The sequence below is a fragment of the Acanthochromis polyacanthus genome, chromosome 1 (genome assembly GCF_021347895.1).
Source record: "Acanthochromis polyacanthus isolate Apoly-LR-REF ecotype Palm Island chromosome 1, KAUST_Apoly_ChrSc, whole genome shotgun sequence".
NCBI classification, from domain to species: Eukaryota; Metazoa; Chordata; class Actinopteri; family Pomacentridae; genus Acanthochromis; species Acanthochromis polyacanthus.
In genome coordinates this window covers 37,941,239-37,951,143 of record NC_067113.1, presented here as the reverse complement: position 1 = coordinate 37,951,143, position 9,905 = coordinate 37,941,239, and the positions used below count along the sequence as shown (strand labels likewise).

The 9,905-nt window shown below is 43.1% G+C and overlaps 1 protein-coding gene and 1 long non-coding RNA gene across 6 annotated transcripts; both read left to right on the top strand.

Annotated features, from left to right (window-relative positions):
* LOC127535204 (potassium voltage-gated channel subfamily A member 1-like) lies at positions 1 to 2,358 on the top strand. The gene has a single exon (XM_051952426.1). The coding sequence runs from the start codon at positions 1 to 3 to the stop codon at positions 1,489 to 1,491; it is 1,491 nt and encodes a 496-aa protein (XP_051808386.1). The 3' UTR covers positions 1,492 to 2,358.
* Positions 2,359 to 2,378: 20 nt separating this feature from the next.
* Positions 2,379 to 7,610, top strand: LOC127535242 (uncharacterized). 5 transcript variants are annotated; one of them, XR_007944066.1, is made up of 3 exons: positions 4,561 to 6,764; positions 6,810 to 6,836; positions 6,879 to 7,610. It is a non-coding gene; the product is annotated as an uncharacterized LOC127535242 (long non-coding RNA). The 5 variants fall into 5 exon arrangements; XR_007944065.1 differs by having other exon boundaries at positions 2,379 to 6,677; positions 6,810 to 7,610; XR_007944064.1 differs by having other exon boundaries at positions 2,379 to 6,677; positions 6,789 to 7,610.
* The last annotated feature ends 2,295 nt before the right edge of the window (positions 7,611 to 9,905 follow it).

Sequence of the window (9,905 nt, the reverse complement as noted above, 5' to 3'; positions counted from 1 at the left end):
ATGACCGTGGTGTCCACAGAGAACATGGACGAGACCTCCACCCTCCCGGGTCACCCTCAGGACCCGTATCCGCCCGACGACGACCACGACGACCACGACTGCTGCGAGCGCGTCGTCATCAACATCTCGGGGCTTCGCTTCGAGACGCAGCTCAAGACGTTGGCTCAGTTTCCGGAGACGCTGCTCGGGAACCCCAAGAAGAGGATGCGCTACTTCGACCCGCTACGGAACGAGTACTTCTTCGACCGGAACCGGCCCAGCTTCGACGCCATCCTGTATTATTACCAGTCAGGGGGTCGGCTGAGGAGGCCGGTCAACGTTCCACTGGATATGTTCTCAGAGGAGATTAAGTTCTACGAGCTCGGCGCCGAGGCCATGGAGAAGTTCCGTGAGGATGAGGGGTTCATCCGGGAGGAGGAGCGACCACTTCCGGAGAAGGAGTTCCAGCGGCAGATCTGGCTCCTGTTCGAGCATCCAGAGAGTTCTGGTCCGGCCCGGGGGATCGCCATTGTGTCGGTGATGGTTATTCTTATTTCTATCGTCATATTTTGTTTGGAGACGTTGCCGGAGCTGAAGGAGGACCCCAGCTACCGGATGCAGACGGTGGGAAACACCACCGTGCTTTACAAACCCAACGTCCTCACAGACCCTTTCTTCGTGGTAGAGACGCTCTGCATCATCTGGTTCTCCTTTGAGCTGATAGTTCGGTTCTTTGCGTGTCCCAGTAAGGCGGCGTTCTTTAAGAACATGATGAACTCCATCGACATCGTGGCCATCATCCCGTACTTCATCACTCTGGGCACCGAGCTGGCCGACGACCAGGAGAACCGAGAGGGGAAAGGCGGCGGCGAACAGGCCACGTCTCTGGCTATTCTCAGGGTCATCCGCCTGGTCCGGGTCTTCCGGATCTTCAAGTTGTCCCGCCACTCCAAGGGGCTCCAGATCCTGGGCCAGACTCTGAAGGCCAGCATGAGGGAGCTGGGGCTGCTCATCTTCTTCCTCTTCATTGGAGTCATCCTCTTCTCCAGCGCCGTCTACTTCGCCGAGGCCGAGGAGAAGGAGTCCTTCTTCACCAGCATCCCGGACGCCTTCTGGTGGGCCGTGGTCTCCATGACGACGGTCGGTTACGGGGACATGTACCCCGTCACCATCGGAGGGAAGATCGTGGGTTCGCTGTGTGCCATCGCCGGCGTGTTGACCATCGCGCTGCCGGTTCCGGTCATCGTGTCCAACTTCAACTACTTCTACCACCGGGAGACGGAGGGCGAGGAGCAGGCCCAGCTGCTCAACGTCAGCAACCAGAACCTGGCGTCCGACACCAACTCCAGCCGGCGCAGCTCGTCGGTCGTCAGCAAGTCGGAGTACATGGAGATCGACGAGGACATGAACAACAGCATCGACAACTTTAGGGAAGCCAACCTCAGAACTGCCAACTGCACAGCGCCGAGCCAGAACTGCGTGAACAAGACGAAGCTGCTCACCGACGTGTGAGGCGGCAGCAACGCTCCTGTAAATATGTAGAAATACCCGGATGCTTTACTCCTACTGGTGCATTCGACTCTCTCTGCATCCGTTCAGACGTGTGAAGACTTTCCGTTGATGTTATTCAGAGATTTGTTTGGCAATAGCACAAAGATGAGCAGGTATTTTTGATGAATTACTCTCTAAATTTAGTGACTTGTGCCCTCGAATTCTCTCCCTAAATTAAAGGAACTCCTCTGATCTAGAGTCGCTTCAACCTAAACTGCCATTTTTCGGCAGAAATATTCTCTACAACAGACCCGACGGAGTTCCCCTTTAACAGCAATAGCACTGCCACTTTGCACCGAGATACTTCAGATAGAAGCGCTTCAAACGGTTTGCAGACGAGCCGGTCAACGATGCAAGTTTAACGTGATGCAGGTTTATTTAGCGGCACTTTCCAATGACAAGATGATTTATTGCACTTTAAAAACAGGCATTAGAAGCAGCTGCAGGATTTACAGAGAACAAAGCAGGAAGGGATCGTTACTTTACTCAAATATCTGCATCAGAAATGATCAGAAAACTGTGAAAAACGTTGATCAGTTTCCTCGGATGTCTCGTTTCATCCAAAGAGAGAAAGAAAATGGAAAATATTTTAGTGTTTTTACTGAAATGTTCTTTCACCCTCCTGTTGTCTTCATTTACAGGCACCAAAAGATATTGTTTCCTTGTGTGGGAAGTATACAAAAAACCAGCAGAAAAAATCCCCTAAATTTCAGAAAATTTGCAAAAATCTTCAGGAAGAAAATTCTAATAATTCCTTAAGTTTCCCTTAAAAGTTTTATTTAAAAAAAAAAAAAACTAATTTGGCAAGAAAATTCTTGTAAATATTTAAAAAAAAATGAGTAAAAATCTTCCAAAAAATCCTATAAATATCTAAAGTGATTACATATATATATATATATATATATATATATATATATCAGTAAAACTTCTCAGATTTTCTTAAGAAAATTCACAAAAACATCAACCAAAATCCAAGGAAATTCGCTGGATTTTAGTTGATTTTTTTGCGAATGTTCTTCAGAAACATTTTAATTTTTCTACCAAAATATCTTCAAAGTTTTCCTAAAAATGTGGACATCAGCAGTTTCACAGTTAAAATCAGTTTTTTTCCCACATTTTCAAACTTTAAAAATTTGAGCCGCAGGACGACACGAGGGTCAAACTGAATAACTGACGGCAATTAATTGTTGGTTCCAGTTTTTAAAAGCAGAATAAGTGGAGCTACTTTTACTATTTGTGGGGACAATTTACTAATTAGCCGATAATTTATCAAACCTGCCAGACTTTGTGTGTCAGACTCAGATTTCAGGATCGAGGAACAAACGAAGCCCGGTTGAGTTGGAGTTTCACCTCCTGCTGGATTCCAGGTGGAGGTCAGGTGTGTTCTTCTGGGACGTTCTTCAGGCACCTTAAAGGATTCCTCCACGCAACGCTCCTTTATACCAACGCATGTGGAGACTCTTCTCTTATATCGGCATGCACAAGACGTTACCTCATTTGGATTTTTTTTTGCATTTTTTCTTCTTCGTCGTCCTTCATCTCCTCATCGGTTTTCACCAAAGTGCACTGGCTGTTTGTTCCGTTAAGTGTTGAATGTTTAAGGGAACAGGAACTCCACCTTTACGAAGATCATGGCATGTCCAAATACTAAAGCATTAAGGCCTAATAATTAGCTCCGTGGCTTAGCTACGTATACTCAATGCATGACAGTGTCAGTATTAATGCCTGCAGTCGTGGAGGGACTCTGGAGGACGAAGGTGAGGATGACGATGATCCTCATTACTGTCGACGGGATGCATGACGGAGCCGGAGGGGACAAATCTGCTAGAATAAAACACACAAAAAAAACGGAATCAAGGAAAAAAAAACCCTGAAGAGACGATTTGAGGATCTCCTTTAAAAAAAGACTTTCTCTGTTAAAGCTGTGATCTGTGATGATGGAGTGCATGGGTCATCTCTGTGTTTTCATTTCAACCTTTAATCTGTTCGAGAAGGAAGGCAGGAGTGTTTATCAGACTTCACAGGTGTATCTAAAGCTAGCTTCCAGTGCCTTGAACCCCGTCTGACGATAGAATCGACTAAAGTGCCTCAGATGCGACAGAGAGCTGAACTTCTGGAACTGAACAGAATTTATTCAGTAGTTTTTTTAAACCGGTTCTGGGTGGAGACACACAGCGGCAGAACAGACAGAAAACGCCAAATATAGGTCGTCTGTTGTCTGATATCTGCAGGTTCTTCAGTTTTCTGGTGTTCCTCCTCAATGTTCTCGCCAAATATTGTTTGGAAATTAGAGAAATGTAGTTTCACGCTGCAGAAACTGAATCTTTCATGAGAATGGAGCTGAAATGAAGCAGCAGAAGTAGATCTGAACTGAGCTGCTTCTGGTTCTAATGAGGGTTCAGCTGTTGGTCCATCTTAGATTAACTACATGTTCAGTATATTAGCTCTGGATTAGCCAAAGAAGCTAACTGATAGAAATGCCCAAAGCACTGCTGTGTGTTAGCAGCTGTGGCTAACGATACAGAAAACATCCTGTTGGATTAGCTGTGGAAGCTAACTAGCTAACCAGGCTACCCGAGTCTACACAGAACAAAATATGCAAATTATTCAGCAGATTAGCAGCTTTAGCTTCCTAGTTAAAAAGCATGTAGTCCAAACTAAACCAGACTCAGAAAGAAGCTCCTTGGATTAACTTTGGAGTCGGTAGTAGCCAGTTAGCGGTGTGGCTAACGCCACCACGATCTTCTAATTGGTAGGCTAATGGAGTTAGCTTCAGACAGGACGCAGCTACACGAAAAAAATACCAGTTTTCCTTTAATCCTCCTGCTGTCTTCATTTACCGGCACCAAAGAATATTGTTTCCTTGTCTGAAAAAAATCCAAAAATTCAGCAAAAAAACTCGCCAAATGTCAAAAAATTTGCAAAAATCTTCCAAAAAAAATCCTAAAGAAATCTAAAGTGATTACATATATATCACAACAACTTTTAATATTATCTTTAAGAACATTTTTATAAGTTTTTTCCACCAAATATGTTGAAAATGGGGCTATCAAAAGTTTCACTGTAAAAATATATTTTTTTCCACATTTTCAAACTTTAAATTTGCAAAACTTTCAGGAAGAAAATTCCTAAAAGTCATTTGAAATTTCCCTTAGAAATTTTATTTAAAAATCCCCCAAACTTGGTAAGAACATTCTTGTAAATTACTTTTAAAAAATGAGTGAAAATCTTCCAAAAAATCCAGAAAAATATCTGAAGTGTTTACATATATATCAGAAAAACTTATAATTTCTTTTTTTTTTTTTTAAAGATTTTTACTCATTTTTTGAAAATATTTACACAATTTTCTTGTCAAATTTAGGGATTTTTTTTTTTAGAACTTGTAAGGGAAACTTTTAAGGAATTATTGGAATTTTCTTCTTGAAGGTTTTGCAAATTTTCAGAAATTTGGGGAATTTTTTTTGCTGATTTGTTGAATTTGTTTTAGACAAAACCAGTATTTTTTGGTGCCTGTAAATGAGGACAGCAGGAGGGCTAAAAGCAGTAAAAATGGAGAAAATGAGCCTTTAATTGAGTGTCACAGGAGGAGATGCAGCTCTGTGCTGAGGCTGGCTGGATGTTTGTGCAGAGATGATGGATCTGACCTCAGCGTTTCTCTGCAGAACATCACCACAGGCATTAGTCACTCTGCAGCCAGAAAATGGCTGCTGTGTGCTCCTCACTGCAGCTCCAGAGTTCAGGAACAAACGCTCCGTCCTCCCATCAGCCACTTAGTTTACTGGTTTATTTAGTGTTTAACCAGTTAGTTTACTGGTTTATTTAGTGTTTAACCAGTTAGTTTACTGGTTTATTTCGTATTCCTGGACACTGACAGACATTTATCTTGTGTGAAGCTTTAAATGAAGGATTTTCTGCAGTTTTTCGAGCTAAATGTCTGGAGCTGATGGAATACTTTAGTTTTCCATCATAAACCTAAATGAGGTTTACGTTCTTGGTGATCTGTTAAAAACATTCAGAGTCAGATGTTGATGGTTCAGATTCTCTTGGTTTAATCCGGAATCAGAATCCAGCTCTGAGTTTCCTCCAGTTCTGGTGGTAAAATGGAATTCTAGAAACCTTTTTGGATCGGTAACGCTCTAATTATCCCGCTAAGTTCAGCCAAAGCGTCGGTTTTATTTGTGAAACGTTCTCCATCATATGATAGACAGGAAAACAAACTTTTCTGTTTCCACGAGTCGCTGGTAAAAGTTCAATTTCTCCTTCATGATTCCACATTTCAGCGTCGGTTTTAGCTTCATCTTCTTGATCTACTGAGCCGTGTGTCACCAACCACAACCTGTTTCCTGAGCTGCTGCTGAAATCAAAAATCCCTTTAATGAACGTTTCAGAGCTAAATAAATCAGAGGCCGTGAAGGAGCAAAATTTACAATTCCACATTTTTTAGAGGTAAAACCACAAAGAAGAAGAGGTAATAGTGGAGATGGTGGGGAACATCTTCAGCTCGTTGTGCTTTCAGGTTCTGTTTGTTGGTTTTTAAGGGACCAAACCAGCTTCTACTTCATCAGATCTTCAGCTCAAACGATCAGAGAACCACAGGACAGAAGAAACCCAGTTAGGTTCTAAAACTGCCGTCAATCAGAGTCCGTTTACAAGCTTCCTACTGCCCGTCCAAACCGACCAATCAGCGAGGTTATCGGTGATCGATCGGCTTTGAGCTGCAGATCAAACGTTTAAATCGGTTTTTATTTCAGCTTCTCTCAGAAAAACTCCTCAAAACATTGTTATTGTTCTACAGAGTTCCTCAGCCTGGTTCTGATCCACTGAAAGATCAAACAGCCTCTTAGAGAACCTGAGGAGCATTAATGGAAGAACCTGAGGAGCTTAAACCTCTATCCATCTGCAGCAGCTTCATCCAACAATCAGAAGCCAACAGGACTTTAATCAGATCTTTAACGACTGTTCCAGGTCCTTCCATCAGGCTGCTGGTTCTAACAAACAGTTTAATAACAGAACGATTGATTATTAGATTATTTAAAACATTAGAACTCTGGTTCTGATCTTTAAAATCAACAAATTCAGCTTACAGAGAAATGGAAGGAACCGGCTGAGGAACCACCACAGAGATGAAGATGATGATGATGATGAAGGTTAGGATGATGATGATGATGATGATGATGAAGGTGATGATGATGATGATGATGATAATGAAGGTTATGATGATGATGATGATGAAGGTTATGATGATGAAGATAATGAAGGTTATGATGATGATGATGAAGGTTATGATGATGATGATGATGATGAAGGTAATGAAGGTTATGATGATGATGATGGTGATGATGATGAAGGTTAGGATGATGATGATGAAGATGATGATGATGGTTATGATGATGAAGATAATGATGGTTATGATGATGATGATGGTTATGATGATGAAGATGATGAAGAGTTTAGAGATATTTCTGGATCTCCTGAACCAGATGAACTTCATGATTCCAACCTGAACTTAAAGCTGCTGATAAATATTTTGGATTCGTACGAACACAGACAATGTTCTAAAAAGGTTTTTTTCCAGTCAGACGGACCTCGTTTAGCTTTATTTCTGTTTTAAAAGTGTTTTTTTTTCCAGTCAGACGGACCTCGTTTAGCTTTATTTCTGTTTTAAAAGTGTTTTTTTTTCCAGTCAGACGGACCTCGTTTAGCTTTATTTCTGTTTTAAAAGTGTTTTTTTTTCCAGTCAGACGGACCTCGTTTAGCTTTATTTCTGTTTTAAAAGTGTTTTTTTTTCCAGTCAGACGGACCTCGTTTAGCTTTATTTCTGTTTTAAAAGTGTTTTTTTTTCCAGTCAGACGGACCTCATTTAGCTTTCTTTGTGTGTTTTCTCAGTCAGAAGCCAAAGTGTGAGGAATGAGATCAGACCCGTTTCCCTCCTGGATTCATTCCCATCCCAGCGTTTCGTTGGTTTTCTGGTTTTTCTGCTGCAGGATCCAGTGTTTGTCGTGTTGCTGAGGGTCGAGGGTTAAATCATGTCCATCTCATCATATTACAGCAGTTTAATAAATTTTGAAAGATGAAACTTTCCTGTTCTGTTAAATGTGTGTTTGATTCCGCGCTGGTTTAATCGTGTGAAGCAGAACTTTATTCTGTTCGTGTTTTGCAGACGATGGACTGCTTTCTGTTTGTTAATGAAGAACCAGCAGATCACTGGTGAAGAGTTCAACCAATCAGCATCTGTCCTCTGAGTTCAGCCAATGTATTGGTATTCCATCCTGCAGTTTCCTGCCACAGCGCCCTCTAGAGGTGGTAGTGATCGTGGCAGCAGAGAGGAGGACAGGATGTTAAACCTCCCGGTGTTTCACCTGAACTGGTTCTTTATTTCGGTCATTTTGACCCCAGAGGTTTTTATTTTGGTCGTTTTGACTCCAGAACTTCTTTATTTCTTCTTCTTCAGGTCAGAATGTTTCCTCTTTGAACTTCTAATCGTCTCAGCAGGTTTAAAATCTGGACATCCTGCTCAGCACCGTTATTTTATTTTACAGCTTTAATTTTAATAACTGATTCCCACATAAAGGTCAGATTATTACTGCTCTCATCACGTTTTCCTTCTCCTGTGTGTGTAAATAAAGCCGTGGAGGAAACACTGAAGGCCTCCAAATGAGACACTGAGCTGGTCGGGAACAGAATGGGCTTCTGGAAGCGAATCAGTGGGAGCTCTGCAGGATCAACACCAACAAAGTCAAAGAAGAAACCAGAGCAGCAGCAGCACGTGGAGACGTGACGGTTTAAAATAGAAACGGCATTTAAAGCAGCGAGGAGTCGTCAGTCCGGCTACCGATCCTGGACAACAGCACGGACGAAAAGAGTAATGAAACAGGAGAGAGCAGGAAAAGAAAAGGAGGAGGAAATAAAGGAGAAAAGAAAGGAAAAGATAGAAAAAGGAAAAGACAAGAAAAGAAAAAGAAAAATGAGACAGAAGAGAAGGAAAAGAAAAAGGAAAACAAAAGAATAGAAAAAAGTAGCTGCAGTGTGTAGCTGCAGTGTGTAGCTGTGTGTAGCTGTGTGTAGCTGTGTGTAGCTGCAGTGTGTAGCTGTAGTGTGTAGCTGTGTGTGTAGCTGCAGTGTGTAGCTGTGTGTAGCTGCAGTGTGTAGCTGTGTGTAGCTGTAGTGTGTAGCTGTGTGTAGCTGTGTGTAGCTGCAGTGTGTAGCTGTAGTGTGTAGCTGTAGTGTGTAGCTGTGTGTAGCTGTGTGTAGCTGCAGTGTGTAGCTGTAGTGTGTAGCTGTAGTGTGTAGCTGCAGTGTGTAGCTGTAGTGTGTAGCTGTGTGTGTAGCTGTAGTGTGTAGCTGTGTGTGTAGCTGCAGTGTGTAGCTGTAGTGTGTAGCTGTGTGTAGCTGCAGTGTGTAGCTGTGTGTAGCTGTGTGTAGCTGCAGTGTGTAGCTGTAGTGTGTAGCTGTGTGTGTAGCTGCAGTGTGTAGCTGTGTGTAGCTGTAGTGTGTAGCTGCAGTGTGTAGCTGCAGTGTGTAGCTGTGTGTAGCTGCAGTGTGTAGCTGTGTGTATCTGTAGTGTGTAGCTGTGTGTAGCTGTGTGTAGCTGCAGTGTGTAGCTGCAGTGTGTAGCTGTAGTGTGTAGCTGTGTGTGTAGCTGCAGTGTGTAGCTGTGTGTAGCTGCAGTGTGTAGCTGTGTGTAGCTGTAGTGTGTAGCTGTGTGTAGCTGTGTGTAGCTGCAGTGTGTAGCTGTAGTGTGTAGCTGTGTGTGTAGCTGCAGTGTGTAGCTGTGTGTAGCTGTAGTGTGTAGCTGCAGTGTGTAGCTGTAGTGTGTAGCTGTGTGTGTAGCTGCAGTGTGTAGCTGTGTGTAGCTGCAGTGTGTAGCTGTGTGTAGCTGTAGTGTGTAGCTGCAGTGTGTAGCTGCAGTGTGTAGCTGTGTGTAGCTGTAGTGTGTAGCTGTGTGTAGCTGCAGTGTGTAGCTGTGTGTGTAGCTGTGTGTGTAGCTGCAGTGTGTAGCTGTGTGTAGCTGTAGTGTGTAGCTGCAGTGTGTAGCTGTAGTGTGTAGCTGTGTGTGTAGCTGTAGTGTGTAGCTGTGTGTAGCTGTAGTGTGTAGCTGCAGTGTGTAGCTGTGTGTAGCTGTAGTGTGTAGCTGCAGTGTGTAGCTGTGTGTAGCTGTAGTGTGTAGCTGTAGTGTGTAGCTGCAGTGTGTAGCTGTGTGTAGCTGCAGTGTGTAGCTGTAGTGTGTAGCTGTAGTGTGTAGCTGTAGTGTGTAGCTGTGTGTAGCTGTAGTGTGTAGCTGTGTGTAGCTGTAGTGTGTAGCTGCAGTGTGTAGCTGTGTGTAGCTGTAGTGTGTAGCTGCAGTGTGTAGCTGTGTGTAGCTGTGTGTAGCTGTA